General features: G+C 37.1%; 1 protein-coding gene across 1 annotated transcript in view; it reads left to right on the plus strand.

Moving 5' to 3' along the window:
• The window catches only part of SORCS3 (sortilin related VPS10 domain containing receptor 3), a 690,838-nt gene that overhangs the window by 529,001 nt on the left and 140,918 nt on the right, over positions 1–20,919 (plus strand). The window contains exon 7 of the mRNA XM_044660176.1: positions 424–542. Coding sequence (XP_044516111.1) covers positions 424–542 — 119 coding nt within the window. The remainder of the gene's footprint in view (positions 1–423; positions 543–20,919) is intronic.

The raw sequence follows: 20,919 nt of genomic DNA on the forward strand, positions 1-20,919 counted from the left end.
TATATATATATATATATATATATATATATATATATATATATATACACATATGTTCTTATAGATAGAGCCAAATAAATATTATCTAAATGAGGATCATATAACATCAGAAAATGGCATGTGTTTACTCTTGTGTCATTGTTTTCTAATTAGGCAGATTTTATTATTTATTAAAAATCTCAATTATTAACAACTTTGAATCAATACTAATTTTCAATATGTTCCCTAAGAAAATATGGGGTCTCTCTTATCTGGGTTTCTTTGGACCATTTTGTTTTGGGAAAATAACATTGAAAATTGAAAATAATTAAAAAGCTTTGATATATGTGAGTGTTAGTTTATACATATAAATATATATATTTATACATATATACATATCATAATATATATTATATAACTACCTCCTTCTCCATCTTCCCATTTTAGATGCCCACTATCTCACTTGTCGTATCCAAGAATGCTCAGAAACAACCAAGAGTGGGCCCTTTGCCCGCTCCATCGACATCAGCTCATTAGTAGTCCAGGATGAATATGTTTTCATTCAGGTAAGTACATCACATTTGATTGTTGATATCTGGAGAGCGAGATGCTTACCAACTGGAACTCCCTGGTAAGGGTTCTCTCAAAATTATGAAGAGATGGTCTTTGGATGTGGGAATGAATACATACCAGCTTCTTTCTCTAGTGGTCAGGAAAAGACTGATCACCCTTAGAATATACACTAATTAACCTTGATAGTGGTGGAGACACAAAGAGGGTTTATTTTCTTCTGAGAGGGTATTCTTGTTATTGGGGTTGGAATGTCATTTTATTTTGGCAAAAGTAGCTTTAACAAAGTCGATTATGGACTGGAGTTTGGGAATTTAAGAACTGTAAGAAGATTCTGATGAGGGGTCGAACCATTAAAGAATATGGCTAGAAGTTATTTATCCTACTGTGAGAAAGATCCTTTGCTAGGTACTAATGATCTATGCAGAAAAATATGAAATACAGTTCCCTAATTTAAAGAGTTTAGTCTAGTCAGGAAGTATAACAAATGTAAAAAGATGACAATATGACAATGGTGGTCTGGTAGTTCAGTTAAGGGCTTTGAGCCTATATAATATCTTTCTGGAAATATACTAAAATATATAGGCCTTCCTTCTATCCTCCTATTAATAATATATAATGAATATCTTTGTCCAAACATCCACTTCTAAGGGGAAAAAAGTAAACTTTATTGTTTTCCCTGCATTAACCTGACAGACTAGTGTTTTGAAGGATGGATAAAGAAGAACCAACCCGTTAGCTTCTTACTTAATTGGAAATGTTGGGAAGTTAAATGGCTATAGCATTATGTATATTCATTTTGGAGAGACCAGAAACTGTTTAATTTTACCATTAGAAGAAACTGAGATCCAAGGAAATCAAATATCGTTTCCTCAGGTCATGCAGATACTAAGTATTAGCATGGTCTTCCTAGGAAACATTATGTATCCCATATTGTACTGTTTGATAGACTCTTAACTCCTTAGTCTGTGATTTAGTACTTTTAACATTCTGCCCTGCCTTCCTTTCCAATTTTATTAGTCATATTAGTCCCCTAAATAAGACTCTAGAGAAGCTGATCTCACCTCATGAAGGTGATTCATTCGTGTTTCCATATCTTCCATTGTTCCATTCCCCCTCTCTCTGAAAAATGGTCACCTTTTCTTTCCTCCCAACTACATAAATTCTAGCTGTCCTTCAAAGTCCAGCTGTAAGGGGGGGGGAGGCTTCAATATATTAAAAGATGGTCACCAGAGGATTAAACTATTATCAATCCTCAATTAAGAATAATCTCAAGTCAAAATTGACTTTTATGAAAGTTTATTTACAATTAAGAAGAGAGAGAGGAAATAAGGAAATAAGAATCTAACTAAGAGGCCCGGAGGTGAATGAAGCAAAAATTCATTCATAGAGTTTTTTAAAAGAAGTTTCTTAAGAGAAGTTCAGGAAGATTCAGTCTTTAAACTTACCATGTGGAATTCAAAAGAAGATATTTAAAGTAGTCTCACCAAGGTCTCAACACTCCTTCATGGACCAGAAGAGCCCTCTTCACCAGAAGCCTTCTTTACCAGAAGCTTTCTCACTCACTCAACTCCCTCTTTTTAAAGGGGTCACTTATGTGTCACTTCCTGTGCCTTCCTCCTAATTTGCATGTCCAATCACAATAGAAGCTTCTCATAGTACTGCCTAGGGGGCAGTCAGTTGATTCTGATTCATCACCCACTCTAGCTCATGTGGGTTAGGACCTCCTAGAATTAGAGGTGTTTTCATTTTTGCTGATTAAATCTAAAGATGGGCAGTGTAGACAATCTAATTATCACACAGCTCAAGTCATATTTTGCATTTGAAACATTTCTTTGATCACTTCAGGCTCAGTTGAGCTCTATTTGTCTTTGAATTCCAATAACATCAATTATTTGTACTACCTAAGAGAGTCTATAGTATAAACTCTCTTTAAGTTATAGTAGGAAGAGCACTAAACTTAGAGTCCAGAAAGGTCTGGGTTTAAATACTTGCTCCAATATTTACTGGTGGTATGGCCCTGGCCCAATCCTTGAGTTCATCTGAATCAAGCCTCCATCTTCCTTCATGTAAAATGGGGATGATTATACTCATACTACCCACTTCACAAGGTTATGGTAAGAAAAACACTAAAAAAACCTTAGAAACTGAGTTAATCATTAGGGTGACTTTTCCCTTCTCTTATTGGCTTAGTCACAAGTAGCTATGTTCTCCTCTCATTGTTAGGAGGCCAAAGACTAGCAAAGGACCCAGTTCCCTCCAATATACTTTTAATTATAGCAATATCAAACAAATAAATGTTTTTTTTCCAATACCTTGTAGGCATAGTCTCCCCTATATCATCTTGGTCACTGGGGAGATTAGGTTGTACTTTGCTAAGTTCCTACACAGCATTCGTTTCTCTTAAGTGCATATCCAGATTTGGTATGATTTCCAGGTGAACCCTCAGCTCCGTTTCCACTGGCCTGTCCTTCTTTGTTCTCAGCACTGATGCTGAGATGGCTATAAAACTCAGCTAGGGCACTAGGATACCAGAGTTCCCTCTGAACTCTGGAATGCAGAAGATCTCCTGGACCTTTCAAAATTCATCACATCATTGATGGTCTACTGCATTCACCTAGCATGGAAAGAAGAAACTCAGAGGTCAAGCCTGAGAGCTATTTCTTGGAATCCTCTTCCCTTATACAGCTGTCTCTCACCACATCCTATGAATAGAGTTCGACCAAAAAGGCTGATGATAGAGAAACATAGAGGAAGCTGGCCATGGATTTTTTAATATCCTCATAGCCAGTCAAGGAATCCTCCATCCACAACATGGTCAGCAGGCAAGGATTAGGTGTCTACTGTGTATGTTGTGCTAAGTGCTGGAGATACCAATATAAGCAAGAAGAAAAATGGTCCTTGGCAATGACTATACCTGATCCACAGTTTTAAGACATTTTTCTCTAACATCATTATAACTCTCCAGGAAATCAGGATCCTAACCTTTTCCTGTGGAGAGAAATCATACAAATTACTCTGTTTATGTGCTAGGTCCACATTTGTATTGCTATCTTTTCACATTTGTAATTCTTTCTTGCTGAGCTGAACTAAATTCTTTACATTCTGAAACTGTATATGACCCTTTTCCGTACCCGCTCAGTGTCTAGCAAAGAGCCTTTCACAAAATGTATTTGATTGATTTTTAAGGTTACCATTCAATTGAACTTGGGAATGGGCAACTTGGTAGAGTAAGATCACGTGTAGATAAAATGAACAAACAAAACAAAGTTAAATTTATCCAGGAAAGGAAAATCTGTCCTGTGTTAATTAGAAAATTTTGTTAATCCCCAATTCACAGGAAGTTTTTTCTAGGTCCTGTTTAGTGATAGCCATCTATCCATCCATTCGTTCAGTAAGTGTTTATTAAGGACCTACTGTGTATAAGACCCCATACTGTACATTTCACCTTGAATAAAAAGGCATATTCCCTTCCTACGGGAATCCAAAATTCTCTTCAAAGGGAAAAGAACATTCTCCTCCCTAACCAGAGGGGATACTCCAAGTTAAGGGAATAAAAAGGCTTTTGCATCAAGGTGTAAAAAGGCTTATACCAAATAATATCCTGAAAACAAGAGGAGGCCATATGAGTTTGTGTGAATGTAGATGTTGGAGCAGAGAGGAGATATATCACTGAGAAGAGAGTTTAGAGGTCCCCAAGCCAACTTTGCCAACTTTGCCATTTTCCTTAGGATTCATTTAGTGTTTGGCAGATTCACACTGAATTAAGAAGCACTACCTAGGCTTTGTGGTATCCAGATCTACCACGGGGCTGTCTGCCCAGTGTCTAAAGCACAATTGCATTTAGGAAATTCAGCCAGCCTAACAAAGCAGTTGTTTGACCTTGTGTAGGCTCTTACAATGCAATTGTTGTGAGGAAAGTGTTTTGTAAAGCTTAAAGTGCCATATAAATGTGAGTTATTATTATTATTGTTAATATTATTGACCTCATTTTAACCTGTAGTAATGACATGTAGACGTAGCCAGTAGACTCTATAGAAGGAAGAACTGTAACAGTAAGACTCAGGATTGTGGAAATGAATTGAACAGACTAGGTGTACCTAAATATTTTATCAAAGTCCTCGTGTGGCTTGATTTTAAAGTGACCCTTGAAGTTTCTACAAGGACACACAGAGATACATCATATACAGTTTCACATTTGGAAGGAACCTCAACATCCATCTGGTGTAATCCATTCTCCTTAAAAAAGAGCAGACCTGATAAGTGGTCTTCTTGATCTTTAGTGAACACCTCCAGTGAAGGCATGACCTCCTGAGGTATCCCACTTTATTTCTCAATAGTTCTAGTCTTTAGACAGGTTTTTTTCCTTACCAGAATTAAATAAACCTTACCTGAGGCTACCAATATTTTTACCCAAAGCAAGCCTTAGGTGAAAGGGAATTTGGTGTGTGTGGGAAGTGAAGCTTCAAGCTATTGGGAAGGAAGTGAAGTATACCATGGGTACCTCTGAGGTTTTTATACTAGTCTTTGAGTGGGGAAAAGTGTTTCTAGACCTGGGATTTAATTACTATAGGGAACTCCTACAGTGAAAATTCCCTTAAGCCAACATAGACCTACCAACTACCAACTAAAATTCATAGTGTTAGACCATTGCCTGGAGCACTGACAGTGGAGAACAAAAGGGATGGAGAAGAAAAGAAAGAAAAGGGAAATGAATAACCATATATATAATACTTAATATGTGCTAGGCACTATTTAAAAAACCTTTCTGCAAATATCTCATTTAATTCTCATTAGAACTCTTTGAGATAGGTGCTATTATTATCCCCACATTACAATTGAGGAAACTGAGGCAAACAGGGTTAAGTGACTTATGTAGGGTCACACAACTACCTAATGTCTAAGACCAGATTTGAACTCAGGCCTTCCTGACTACTGTGCCTCTAAGCCTCTAAAATGATAGGTTAGAAGACTTGTCTATGAACACCTAATTAGCGTGTGTTTATGATCAAGATTTGCACATAGATCCTTCGGATGCCAACGTGGGTCCTCTATTGTGCAACATGCTGCCTTTTATGTTAGTTTAGAAAGGTTCAATTAGATCATTGGTTCAGTGAGGGCACAGAGTAAGCATGTAATAAATAGTTCTTCATTCTTTTAATTTCATTCATTCATTCATCCTAATAGTTTTAGCACTATCCAACTGGGATAGGATCCATTGGGATAGCAGCATTTGACAGTTGAACCTCTACTCTCAAATGAGAAAACATCTATAAAGAGCTTTGCAAACTTTAAGTACTATATAAATGCTAATGATGGCAACAATGATGATATAGGAAACCAGGGATTAGAGTTGGTGAATTGATTTAAATTATGAAGGATTTTAATTGCCAAAAAGTAATAATTTCTATTTTTTTCATTAAGGCAATGGGAAGTCACTGAAGCATCTTGAACAGGTTGTTATTTTTATCTTTGGACCACTAGAGCTGTGATTTCAATGTTGTATCGAGGTCCCAGAGAGGCAACTTCTTCCAATACAGATCAGTACCTGCTCTACAACTTATTGTCTTACACAGTTGTCTGAGACACTGAGAGATTAAATAACATACTCGGGGTCAAAAATGTCAGAACCAGAACTTGAGTCCATGTTTTCCTGACTGTGAGTTTAGCTTTCATTCCACTAGGCCATGCTTTCTGTTGGAGAAGGTAGAATTTGGTAGGTTTGTGGAGGATAGTCTGGAGAGGAGAAAGACAAGATAATGAGATCCTCTGGGATGTCATCCATGAGCTTCTAAAAATGAGCACATATTTAGGCTTCTAGATAGTCTTCCCAGTAATGTTAGGGTAGCACCTCTATTTAATTTTATGATATTCTTCCATGTGAATAGAAGGTTTTGTGTACTATATCCTAAAATTAGTTTCTCTTTACCATGATGAGCAAGGCATCATTATAGTCTCCTGCAGTTCTGGGAACCACCTGGTTTGATCTGGTGTCTTTATACATTCCTGAGCTTGATAGTAGCCAGCAGTCATATAACTATTATCTTTGCAATGGAGACTCCTGTGGTGTCAATTCTGGCCAAGCATGGCTTCGTGACCCATCAGAACGAGGGTTACCACTTGCAGAGAGGCCCTAGGAAGGGCCAGGCTATTGTAGAAGAGGATAATACATTCTATAACAACAACAAAAAAAACAAAACAATTATGAGTTCTGCCCTCTTGGGCCTTCCAGAGATTCTGCTTTTTGGTTCCAAGAAACTCCCAGGTATAATGAGAGCACTCAGCTCCATGCAATAGGTCAGTGTGGTCAGCTTCACAATATGAATGGTGAAGACCAAGGAAGTGGCCACTTAAGTAGACAGGTGCCTTCTCATCCCTAGATCTGCTTTTGACCCTTCTAGTTGCATCTATAACCTGGCCGCATGACCCTCCCATTCCCAAGTTTCCTTGCTTCCTTCTCGTTCACAGGAATCCACCTAAAAATAATATCACACCCGTGCCTCAGCTTCAAGAAAAGAATGTGACACCACATAAATAACACTGAACAGGGACATAAGCACACCACTGGACAGGCAGATGGGGGAGGAAGCTATGCCCAGCTGTTGAGTCAAAGCTGGAAAGAATACCCCTTAAGGGCAGCAGGTGATAAAGATCTCACCAGCTTGTGGACTAAAGATGCTTAGCATTGCTTTAGGAGGCAGAGATGGGCAAGGGGTGGAAGGTGCTGAAGAATGCTGATGGAATAGGCCAGTAATAGTGGGAGAAGGAAAGCACTCCTAGGTGTCAGCACCCTTTACCTTGCTGCTCTGGTGGAAGTTCCCCAATTCCAGCCTTTATTCTAATTATGATTTTTCTGCACCATTTTCAATTTACCAAGTGTCCTTCTAGAGCTGAACACAATTCTCCAGATGCCTCATGGCTGTTATATATTGAGGCTCACTTCAGTCTCTTCTCCATCCACTTCAGTTAGTGACTGACTGTCCAGGACAAATACATCTTCATTCAGATAAGTAATGGCATTTGATTGGTCACAAAGGGAAGGGGCAGAGCAGGAATTAGTATGTATTAAAGGAAGGAGTTGAATCTAGGTGCTTATGACTCCAAAGCTCCATAACATCACAATCCCTATCCCGCCTTTTTTCATATAACTCCACTTTAATAATGATACTTTTTGAATGAGTGACAAAAAGCCATGTGCATATTACTACTGCTTAATAAATGCTGAATTGAATTACATTGAATTGAATTTCATGTGTGGTTTTGGGCATTTGGGAGGTTAATTGTCTTTTAAGCCTCTTCTGAATATGTCTTTTCTTCTAGTGTCTTTTCTTCTAGTACCAAAATGTTTGGAAACCAAATTTGATATCTTATGTTCAGTACTGATGGACGAGGGATGTGGAGAGGCCCCAGTGGCTTGACTTCTAGCTCCCTTTAAATTGTTATCTACTGGAAATAAAACGCCCAGAGGCACAAATTAATAGAGTCTAATTATTCAAAGTAAAATTGTTTGGCAATATTTTAACTGAGGTTAATTTAGTCTTGATGGGAGAAATTTTGAATGTTAAATAAATACCAATTTTATCATTAGCAGCACATTTACAGTGCAAGGGTTTAGCAGGAATGGAAGTTACAGTGACAGTTTTTAAAAGCTCAGTGAAGACATTCAAGCAGATATTCCTGAAGTGCTTTCAGAGCATCAAGTGAAAGCACTCTGAACTGCCAGCAGTAATTGAGATCATCTTTAAAATAGTGTTAAATAAAACTTTATTTAACAAGATGGGTATCATGAAGGTGTAGTGATTTTTGGGTAAATGGAAAATCATGGAAACATTTATTTTTCTTGAAAACCAGTTATTAAACACTTTGTAGGATACCCTTGTCCAGGTTTCTAGAGGACACTTTAATTCAATATGAGCCTTCCACTTGCCCAAAAGAGGGATTAGACAGTTACTTAGCTCACCCGTTGTCACTGATGTTCTTTTACTTTCCTATAATGTACATCATCCTAATTTTTAAAACATTCCTCTGTCAGAAAACTCTCTTACAAAGGGCAAATCAGAAAGGGAAACCCTGTGATGGTGTTTCTGTGGTTAGCCAAGAGTTTTGGTTAGCTAACCCTCAGAGCAATCCTAACTGACTAATCAAGGAGCTGATGGCTTCTCTCTGCCCAGCTAGCCCTCTAGCTGAGAGCTAGACAGACTAGCTTGCCAGTTTCTAATAGAAAAGGGGGGCCCCTCCTAGGAGATGTTGGTTGATTCTAGTCAAGAGGGATTTGACTAGTGGGCCTCAAGAGAGAAACCCCTTCCGTTGATGGGGAGGCTATGACAACTTTCCCTCTGACTCAACTAGAGTACAGTGAAGATGGAGGAGCAGCTGAGGTCTGAACAGGATAAAGACTCCAATGAAATTTGAGATAGCCTTTTTTTGTTTAGGTCTTTGCTTATTGCCTGAACTTCCTTGATGTGGTCTGTGCACCCCCTGTGGCTGGGGGAGAAGATAATGACGGGCACCTCATGATTTGGTATAACTTTAGGTTACATAGAACTTTCTTCCCTAAGAAACCCTTTCTCCCTTCACCCTTAAAAAGATCATCTGTCTGCATTTATTTAACTAAAGTTGGTTTAATAACAAATCCTAAAAAGAAGTGATCAGGATAGATGGAAGTAGGGATTGCCCTAAACCTAAAGCACAGAGTGGTTTCAAGTCTCTCTCAGATTTGAGCTGAGCTCAGTGCTCACAGGTTTATGGAGGTTTTCTTCTTCCTATTCTATGCTGCATCTATGCTAGCTTTCTTAAGTTCAAAGTCTTTAGCAGTAGACAACAAGAGGAAAGGAGATTCTGATCTTTAGGGTTGGTTTAACCTGTCTCTCCAGGCTGGCACTCCTAAAGAAAGAAGTTACAATCCAAGCAGTCTTCCTTAAATCCTTTTGTTCGATGACATGATCCACAGGAATCCAGGTAGAGAAAACAGTTGAGAAAAACCCATGAATAGAGGTGGTTTCTGTCCTGAGAGGCAGAGTGAGGTCCCTCCAGTCCCCAGGTCCAGGAAAAAGTATTTTTTAGAGAGCAACTGTCACTCTCTCACATCTTTCCCCATCCCTTCCAACTGCCTTTGTTGTCAATCAGTCCTCTCTCCAACATTCCAAACTTTCTGTGTAATTGTCCAAACCTCTTAGAATATCTTGGGAAGTTCTTTGTATGTTAGAGAAATCATAATATCTTTTTCTTATTTAAATACTTTTTAAATTCTATAACACTAGTTTACATTTATAAAGTGCTTTAGAGTTTGTATATGTTGTACATGGTGTCTCATTTTGTTGTCAAATAACTTTGGGAGACAGGAACTACTATTATCCCCATTTTACAGATGTAGAGAAACTGAGACTGAGATATTATGTAACTTTCCCAGGACCACAAAACTATAAGCAATTATGCAAGGTAGAATATGAATTCAGATCTTCTTGTCTCCAAGTCCAACACAACATCAAAGATCATTTTCATATGCATAGCAGAACAGGCAAAAAAAAAGGATTATATGGGAAACCATAAATTTCCATTTCATACCCCTATATTAAAAATGATATTATAAATATCATATTGTACTTTCCAAATGATCCAGTTTGTTCTTGCTTCCTATTAAACTTCCTTCTTCTCTTCTACATATTTAAAAATATTTCACTGTCCCTCCTTTTATTTTTATACCCATACCTTCTATCTTAGTATTTTTTGTATACTCTTCTTCTCATGAACCTCAATTATGAAATATTGCAAATTCTTCTACCTTCATCCACTTTTTACACTAGCCTATTCTCTTTCCCCTCTTAAAAACTTCAGGATAATAGTTAATCCATCTTATATCATTATCAACATGTTCTTTGTCTTATTCTTCTTGTCCTCTTTCTCCTCCTCCTCCTCCTCGTCCTCCTCGTCCTCCTCTTCTTCTTCTTTCTCCTCATTTCTTCTTTGCTCTATCAATGCCTTTTGAAGACAGTGCACATTAGGTTTGTTTTGTGGAAAATGGAAATGGAAATTAGCCCTACTACCACTATCACCATTATGATGATGTTAATTTTCTTGTGCCATGTAACTAAGTTAAAAAGTTGTTTTTAGGGTTAAATGTCTATTAGTTTGGTAGAATTGCCCAACAGTGTTGTGAAAATGGAAGAGAGTCCATCACAGATGATTCAAGGTCAATAAGACAGGAAGAATGGAAGACATTCCTTCCTTCACCTCCATGTGATGGAAAGGGAGAAAAGAGAATAAAAGAATAAGAATTTAAGTGCCAGGCACTGTGCAAAATAATTTACAAATAGCATTTCATGTGATAATTTGATAAATAAGCAATTAAAGATTTATTTGATACAAGATGAGTTTATCTCATACAACTTAAATTGCTTTCTCACTTACTGGCGCCTTGATTGTCCATTACTCAAGCTATTTCCTATCCTTTTTTGATTTTCCAAACTCCAAAAGAAAGGTATCTGTACTCATGACTCCTCCTTCCTTTATTTTCACTCTCTTCATTTTCTGCAATCTGGGTCCTAACATCATCACTCAACTGATGTTATCAAGGATCTCTTAATTGCCAAAACTAGTAATATTTTCTAAAATTTCACCCTTCTTGACTTCTTGGCAGCATTTGACACTGACACACTCATCTCTGCTCCTGGTTTTCATTATATCTATCTGACCACTCCTTCTCAGGCTTCTTTGCTAACTGTCAACCATATCATTTCCTCTAACTATGGTTGTATTCCAAAGTTCTGACCAGGGATCTTCTCTATACTCCCATTTGGTAACTTCATCAACTCTATGGGTTTAATTATGATCAATATGTAGATGACAATCAGATCTATGTAACCATCTCCAGTCTGTCTCTTGAGCTCTAGTCCCTAATTATCTCTGGCTGACTAGACATTCCAAATTGAATATCTCATATTTATCAAAGACATCACATATTTGACATATTTGAAACAGAACTCATGCTGAGGTTGTGAATCTCAGAAAACTGAAGGGTAACAGTTCCTTCAAAACTTCTTAATTATTATCAAAGGGACTGTTACCCTTCAAATTTTTCAGATGTATAGCCTCAGCATCATCTTTGACTTCTCACTCCATATCCCTCTTATCTAATTAGTTGCCCATCTTGCCATTCCTCTCTCCATGATATCTCTATAGCTCTCTATTTCTCACTACTCACAAAGCCATAGCTTTATTTGTCCCCTACCACTTACATTACTGAAATGACCTATTAATTGGTCTTTCTACCTCAGGACTATCCCCTTTCCAATTCATCTTCCATATAGTTGCCAAAATGAATTTTCTTAAGGTGTGTATTTCACCATTTCATTTTCCCACTTCATAAACTCTATTTGTGTTTTCAGTACACTGGGATCCAATATAAAATCTTCTACTTGTTGTTAGAACCCTTTATTACCTGGCCTCATTATGCCTTGTACCTTCTTTACATACCCTTGTCATCCAACAAACTTGGCATTCTTACTGCTTCTCATATAAGATATTTCATTTTCCTCTTCTGGACTTCTGCACTTGCCTTCCTTAGACTTGGGAAGGTTTGTCCACTTCTTAGAATACTTCCTTCAAGTTCATAATCATTAACTTCTGTAAGAAGCTTTTCCTTACTCTACCCCTTGTTCACTCACCTTTCCTCTTCCCCCAAACAACTTTTTGATTAATTGTATATATTATATGTCCATATAATATATTTATGTACGGCTCCTCTATATGTCTCCTCTAATGGAACAGAAACTCCTTGAGAGCAAAGGCTTTTTTCATTTTTACTTTGTATCACCAGTACTTAGCACAATGCCTAGCACATAGTAGGTGGTTAATACATGTTTATTGATTGAATGAGATGGGTCTCAAAGAATGGTTAGATATTTTAAGGACAGAGAAGACAGTTAGGGTGTGAGTAACAAGAGAAATAAAGGAAGAAAGAAAAACTTCTTAATAATTAATTACCTTGGAAAAGGCAATGTGGCATCATGGATAGAGAGGTAGCCTTAATCTGAGTTGTACTAGTTATGTATCCATCCATAGACAAGTCACTTAAGCTCTCACTGGCATGAAAATCTATAAATGATAGACCAGTTGATAATCTGCTTGAGTGAAAGGAGTTTCTTACACAATGACATGATTGACCAACAATAAAAAAAAGAATCTTAAAGTATAAGAAAGTTATTATGGAGCAAGATGATAATATGATTCTTAATTATCACTAAGACCAAACCCAGAGAAATAGGTTTATATTAGAGATGGAAGAATTCAAGGTAGTAAGAGAAAGTACTTCAAATTCTAAGTTACCTATGAACTGAGAGGAGTTGCTTTCTTTGTGACTCCATCAAGTTACCACTGTTCTTGGCCGATAGCAGCGTTTTCTAGGGACAATTAAATTGGATTTTTAGAGTTTCTTCCTAGTCTACAGAAATCAACTCCTCCTCTACAGAGTTCTGACTAGTTTCCACAAGTTTTTCTCTCCACCTCCTCAATTCTTCATTATTTTTGTTCATCCTTCCTTTTTTGAAGAGGGCCAATGACATCACAAGGTGATGATGTCTTGACTTATACATGATTTGCATTTAAGTGAACAGAATTGCAGAATCATCAGTCTCACTCTCTTCCAGAGTCATCGAAGCCCAGCCAGGGGCAAGATAAAAGTCAGGGCGACTGGTAATGCTTCAAGATACAGTGGATGACATTGTCTTCTTTGTCTAACTAAGCTCCAACCACAACCAACGCCTACTTTAGCCGCCTTCATGGCCATTGGAACAAATTGTTCTCATCTGCCCATTCAATCTAAGGGAAGTTGGCTTGGGATAGACATTCCCCTAATTCATCAATAGGTTTGAGGTCCATCAGTTACCCTCAATCTGGTTTAGCTCATCTGCCAAGATGCTCTTACCAGGGTTTGACCATTGTCCATGCTACCACTTCCTATAGCCACAAAGGTAGATTCTCTGAAAAGAACTCAGCAAGCTCTCAGACTAGAGGTGCTGGTCTTCTCTGAACACTTCATATAGACCTTCCTCTTTTATACAAAGAGTATAAAGTCAAAAGCAGATTGGAATGGGACTATATTCACAGATTCACAGAGGAGAGAAATTACCTCTTTCTCAGACCCTTGTTTGCATTTGAGATCTTCAGACTAGCAAAGCAAAGCTGATGTTTCCAGGCAGCTGCAGGGGTGGACAGATGTTTTGCTAGTGGGTTAGTTAAAGTGACTGCAGAAAACCTTAGTTGCTACTTCTTTTCACAATCCAGTGTGCTGTTTCATATCTGTTTCAAATCCACTTTAGATCAAGAATTTTCTGCATCACTAACCAAAGGAGGACATAAATGACCATTATTCCACTATCTGTAAAAAATGGAGGCCAGAACTCCTGTTCCTTGGATTCATTTAGAGGCCCTGCTTAGGTAATTGCTTCCTGGAATCCAAATGACTGGTAGCATATAGTGATGTTCTCTGGTTAGACATTATTCCCATCTAGGACTATGCTCTTCTCAAGATCTCTAGACCTTCCCCACTCACACAGTTTCTGTTATCCTCTGTCATCCAGTTTCCTTAACTTATTCCAGAGAAGGCTATACTCTCTTTTAGACTCTTTTTCTGAATTAAGGGATCCTATTAGTCATGACTAGGCTGCCCATCACCATTCATCTGCCACATCCCAGCAAGTCCTTGAAACTCCCTGGAAGAAGACAAAGTCCCCAGTGATTTGCTTTTCTTATTAGAGATAATCATGCTGTTGTAAAAAGAGAGGTTCTGATAAGAGAAAATGTCCCAGTTTTCTGCTGATAACTAGAAAATTAAGTCTCTTTGTTATTATATTGATTTGAATATAACTTCTATTTTTAGTGTTTCATGGTATCTAAAAATGCCCCTTGCCTTAAATCCAGGGACTTAGCTGATGGGAGAAACAGACATTTTCTCATTTGCCGAAAGGGCTTTTAAAAACCTCTTTTCATGGGGAGCCAGAATGGATGCTTTCCTAATCTTGTCAAAGGCAGTGTATTTATTTAGTGAATGCTTACTCTATGTGTGTTATGAAGATGGGCAGAGGTAGGGAACTGTAAGACAGGACTCCTACCTTCCAGGAGTTCACTGGTAAAGTACCCAGAATCATCAACAATGTAGTTGGATAGTCAAGATTAAAGACATCAAAACATATCACAGTATTTAATGCTGGCTGTGAGTGCTATAGGTAGTCAGAGAAGAGGGAGATTAAGTGTAGCCTTCATGGAGAAGATAAGGCTTGAATTGGGCTTTAAAGAAATGATTTCATGGGAAATATCTAATGTGAATGAAAGAGAAGGAAGGAATTCTTTTAAGAGACTGAGCCCCAGAACCAGCTAATGGACAGAAGGAGGCCTTTAGTAGGAGAAAGTAGATGGGTTTCTGAAATTAGGAACCCATAAAATTAGAGGATTGTAAACTTAGAATACCTTTATTCTAACCAATTTGATTTACTTATGGTGAATCAGAGCTCCAGAGAAGACAGAATTTGTCCACAGTCGCACAGATACTAAGTAGCATTGCTCTAATTTGAACCCACTTCTACTGACTGTAAACGGAACAAGCACTCTTGCCAGTATACCATACTACAGAGTATTTGACTAAAGAGAGGACTTCAAGTTGTAGGGATCATTGAAGTATGAGCATGGCGATAGACTGAAAAATTCATGTCTCTCCAGAGATCTTTAATACCTTTGTTCTTAGTCAAATTATAAAATACTAAGGACTCATTTTCCTGATCTTTAAAATGAAGGGGTTGAACTAAAATGGTTCTTTCATTCCTTCCAGCTCTACAGCTATGACCATTTGAGGATAGGTTTATTCTTTTAGAGGAGTCTGGGTAAAGTACCCAGAATCATCAAAAAGGAAGATAAAATATACCCAGATTTTACTTTCGGGCCAAATGACACTATGGGATTTCATGACTGCCAAAGATACCATGTTAACTTTTTTTTCTTTTCTTTTTCCTTTCCAAACTGGAAGTCAAAAGGTCTTAATAGAAATCAATCCATGCAATTTATTTTTAACTTCTTCCTCCTTAACTGGAATTGATTTTTACCTTTGTGATCAATGGCACTAAGAACAGCTCCATGGGACCATACAGCTGTTCAAGCACTTGGTCTGCTCTGCCAAATGACAATAAAACATTAGAAATGATTGTGAAATTAATAAAATGAGGATATTCAAAATGATGAATCTGATTATACCCATTTTCATGGTGAAGAAGCTTAGAGTATTAGAATATCAGATCTGCTTGGAAAAGAAAGACAGCTCTATGAAGGAATAAATTATCCTAGAAACACTGCCAGTCTCCAAGAGGTAAAATCAAAAGTCTTCATGAAAGCAGATTTTGAAAGAGATGATCTATTGTATGGACAGGAATCTCCAGTCCAGCCTTCTTCCCTCCCTCTTTTACTCTTTCCTTTCCTCCCATTCTACTTTTCTCTTGATACAATTTTATCTTTACTATCCCAACTGTTATTCTACTTGGAACTGGAAGCTAAACATCTGCTGCTAAAAAATTGATAGACTTTTTTTTCCCTCTTCCCTCTCCCCTGTGCTTCTTGTGCTTTTAAATTTAATCTCTATTTTATTCCGAGAACCCTTTGTTTTCATCTAATCTATTATGTCTGTGGTAGAGGTGAAAATATACCTAATGGTGGTCTCCTTCACTTGTCCCATCCCTTTTGAGAGAGAGGGTAAGATCTCTATCTTCTTTCAAGATTTTTTTTTCAAGAAAGGCACAACTTGTAATAACATTCAGTGATAATTTCACAGAAGGCAGTTTGAATGGTGTACAATACCCAAGGCTGTCCATTCGACTCTCTAGAATCAACTTCTGTATTTTTACTATCTATCTTTAAATCCTCAGGTACCCTGAGAGGTTGTTTCTTCAAGATTAGGATAAAAGAAAGTCAGATTCAATGAAGGTTATTCTGTTTATTATTTAATTGTAATATATAATCACTCCCCAGGTGTTTGGGGTGGGGGGAGTTGTGAAGATGGAAGATAATTCTGCTAGACAACAGAAAACATAACTACATAATTCTTGGTAGAATAAGAAAGTTTCTTATTCCATGTACAAACTCTTGGATTTCTCAGTTTTCTTTAACAGTATTCCATCCACCTAATTTTGCCTATCAAATAAAAAGCTTCTATTATTGTTATTTTAATTGTTTTGGATTTCAATAGTATTTTAGCCCAATTACATGTAAAACAATTTTTAACATTCATTTTATAAAGTTTTGAGTTTCTAATTCACTTCTCTCTCTCTCTCCTTCCCCTTCCCTAATTCTTTTCTCTCTCTCCTTCCCCTTCTCTGAAAGAGTTAGAAGTTGATATAAGCTATACTTACATGGTCATGCAAAACATATTTCCACATTAATCATGTTGTGGAAGAAGATACATAACAACAAAAAATATCTTTGAAGAAAATGAAATGATAAATTATATACTTAGATCTGCATTCATTAGTTCTTTCTCTCTGGAGGATTTTTCATCTTGGGTCCTTTGGAAGTGTTTTGGATCATGGCTTTGCTAAGAATAGCTAAGTTATTCACAGCTGATCATTGGACAGTATTTCACTTACTGCTTACAATGCTCTTCTGGTTCTGCTCATTTCACTTTGTATTACTTCATTTAAGTCTTTTCAGGTTTTTTCCGAAATCAAATCCTACTTCATTCCTTAGACACCAGGTCTGTTATTACTGATTAAAATTGTTGGGTGCCTACCTTAGAGGCACCAGTGTATTATTTATAACTGCAAAATACATAAAGCAACTAGCTAGGAGTGGGATGGTTGATAACTCCCTTTTTAAAGACAAGTAAAGTGAACCACAAAAACCCAAACTCCTTGGTGGTGGATAGTGGAGAATTAGAACACGGTCCTGAATTTTCTGTCCTTTAATCACATGCCTTATTATAAAGGGAGCTTTCTTTCATTAAGCATTTATATCAACCAGGGGAGTTCTTCTTTTTCAATGTAAACTTAAAAATTAAGATATAGAAAATGTGACAATAAAAATCAACAATAATATTTGAACTATAAGAAAGATGTTTTAGAAACACCGATCTGGAAAGTTTTACAACATTTCCATATAACCTCAGTCGAGTTTGTTATTTAATTATTTGTCTTGTATTGTTTTCAATGGTGTCTTGTATTTGTCTTGACTCTCCAATCAGATTGTGGGTGCCTGGTAGCAGGAACTCAGTCTTACAGTATTTTTGTGTTCCCCACATTACCCAACACAACCTTGTGAGCTAAGTAGAACTACTAGTAACATTCTTACTGTAGAGAGGAAGAAACTGAGGTTCAGAATTTGTCAACGACTTGTCCCAAGTCCCAAAGAGCCAGGAAAACCCAACCCGGTTTTAAAATGCTAAACCTAATGTTTTTTTCCAATACATTTATTGCCCTATAGTAGGTACTCACTAAATTTTTGATTAATTAGTAGATGTAAACATGACAGGACAAGAACAAGTATTAATAATATTGCAGCTTTAGGACAGACATTTAAGATCAAATTCTATTATACAGCCCACATTTCTGTTTTCAATTCAGAAGAGGTTTTGATTTCTTACATAGTTTAGGATTATTCGCTTAAAAGAAGATTTTTAAATTTTGTTCTTTACCTTTTGCTGTGAAATAACAGGTGTACTTATTAGAAAGAAATGCAATGTTGAATATCTTCTTTTCTGAATGTATGGCCTGGCTGGCAATATCTCTTGGTATATAGGGAGAAGATAATGGCAAGATCAGAAATCTCAGGGTTCTTTGTTGGTGTAGTAACAAAAGTTTTAGATGAATATTTGAAAAACCTATGTCCTTGATAATTTGCTCATACTATTTCCTCCCTGGCCAACAAAGTCACCCCCTAGCATTCTGCTTCTATTTTTCAGAATGTAACTAATCCTTCCATATCCACCCTACATGCCATCTAGTCTCAGATCTCAAAAATTAGATATGATTTTTATTTTCTCTAAAACACAGGTCAAGCATTTATTAAGAAATTACAATGTACCTGGCACATTGTGCTGTTGATATAAAGAAATGCAAACAAACAAACAAAACCCCCTAACATTCCCTATACTCAAGCAATTCACTGTCTCATGGGGGAGACAGCCATATTCAGACATCTACATATAACAAGATACCCACAGGATAAATTGTAAATCATCTCAGAGAGAAAGTACTAAGATTAAGGACTGGGAAAGCTTCTTTCTGAAGATAGGGTTTTAGATGAAACCTGAAAGAAGCTGGAGAAGCCAGGAAGAGGCAGAGATAAGGAGATGAGGCATGGAGAATACCCCATAAAACCTTCTGGAGACATTGAGTTTAATAGACATTCAATTAAAGATTTCTAATAAGCAGTTGAAGATATGAGACTAGAAGTCGGGTAAGAAGTTAGGGAGTAATAAACAGATTTGATAATTATCTCTATAGTGAGGATTATAGGATCCATGGTAGCTGATGAAATCTCTAAAAGAAATAATATAGAGGGACAAGAGAGGAGGACCCAGGACAGAGCATAAAGATACACCAGCAATTACTGGAATTAACCTGGATGAAGATCCAGCAAAGTAAACTGAGAAGGAGAAGTCAGGCAGGTAGGAAAAAATGAGGGAATAGTATAACAAAAATCTAGAGAGAAGAGAATATCAAGATGATGTCAGCATCAAATGCTGCTTTGAGATCAAGGATGTGCCTCTCTGAGAGCAAAATAATCACATTATGCCATATAATATAATTATTTGTGCACCTGTTTCATTTCCCCTCCTCAAATGTAAGTTCCCCAAGGTCAGGGGCTATTTCTTATTCATCTTTGTATCTCCTGGAGTATCTTGCACTGAGTCCTGCACAAATAGGTAGTGATTAGATAGTTCTTAAATTGAATTTTTAAAATGAAAACATAAGCAAAAAGGATAAAATGAAAATAGTGATGGGGATCTGTCAGAAAAATGAATTTGGAACTTTCATAGATTTTAATGGAAGTTTTCTTAGCTTAATCATTAATTGTTATAAAGTGTTGTCCATTAGGAGAATAAGTAGATTACCTAGGATTCCTTTGTAAAGAATAGGTCCTTTGGTGAAAATAGTCTGGAATATTCAGCAGTACACATTTCTCTGTGACCATTTGAAATTGCAGATTCCAATGCTTGTTTCTTTAGAATTCTGTTTGCCTTCCTCATTCTGGGTTTTTGCAAGTGTCTTAAAATATCAATTAAAAATGCTCTAGATGTTTTGGGGAAGCTGATTTTAACCCAGCTCCAGTCACCCTTGCTCTTTTGATTTATCTGCATACTTCTAGCTTTGTTCCATTCCAAAAACCTTTTCATGATTCTTTCTCCTCCTGCCACATAGCTACAATGCCATTGTCAAATTGTCATTGACTGCTATGCTGGTGAACCTATGGCACATATGCTGGAGCCTGCCAGAGGGGGCTGCTCCCCTCCCACTCTCTGCATGCCTGAGAATGTTTCTCAGATTACCTCCCTTCTTCCCAGAAGCCCTTTTGGAGTGCTTCCGCTTCCTCCCTCCTCTGTGGAGTAAAGGGGGAACTCACTTGTGTGTTAGGGTTATAGTTTGTGCACTTGGTCTCTAAAAGTTTCACCATCACTGCTATAGCAACTCAGGGCAATTAATTTGGATACATCAGTACTCTGGCTGTGTTTGGACTTCTGAAAATGCATATGTCACAGACATATACCTTAGCACAGTGTCTGGCCCAAAAAAAGGTACTTAGTAAATTGATATGGATTTGACTTGTTTGTATTTCAGAATTTATGAAGCATTTTCCTATATATTATGTCATATGAGTCCCATAATAACTCTGCCAGGCAGGTTGATCAGAGGATCCTATTTAGAGGCAAACTAGAGATTAAAGCTTATCATTCTAATCCCCTCATTATACAGATAAGGAAACTGATCCCTAGAGAAGTTAAGTGACTTCCTCTGAGTTACAAAGCTAGTGAAGTGCCTCTCTGTGACAGTCAGTATTAAAACCCAGGTCTTCCTAACTCCAAGTCCAGCATCCTATTGATTACGCCATACTGATTTTCTTTATTATCTCCAATTTACAAGTAAGGAAATATGCCTGAAGTGGTGAAATGACTTGTCCTGGGTCATATAACTAGTTTTTAGCAGAACTAGGACTGAAAAAGGTCTTTTGATTTTTTGAAGTCAGGCTTTTTCAACTAAACTGTTTCTTCATGGGTGCAAAGGGAAAAATACTGATTTTTTTTTGGTCATAGAATTTGGGTTTGAATTCCATTTCTATTACTTACTACCTGTGTGACCTCAGTTAAGTCACCTAACTTTTTTAAGAATCATTTTTCTCATC

Source organism: Gracilinanus agilis, chromosome 2, assembly GCF_016433145.1.
Source record: "Gracilinanus agilis isolate LMUSP501 chromosome 2, AgileGrace, whole genome shotgun sequence".
Taxonomy (NCBI): domain Eukaryota; kingdom Metazoa; phylum Chordata; class Mammalia; order Didelphimorphia; family Didelphidae; genus Gracilinanus; species Gracilinanus agilis.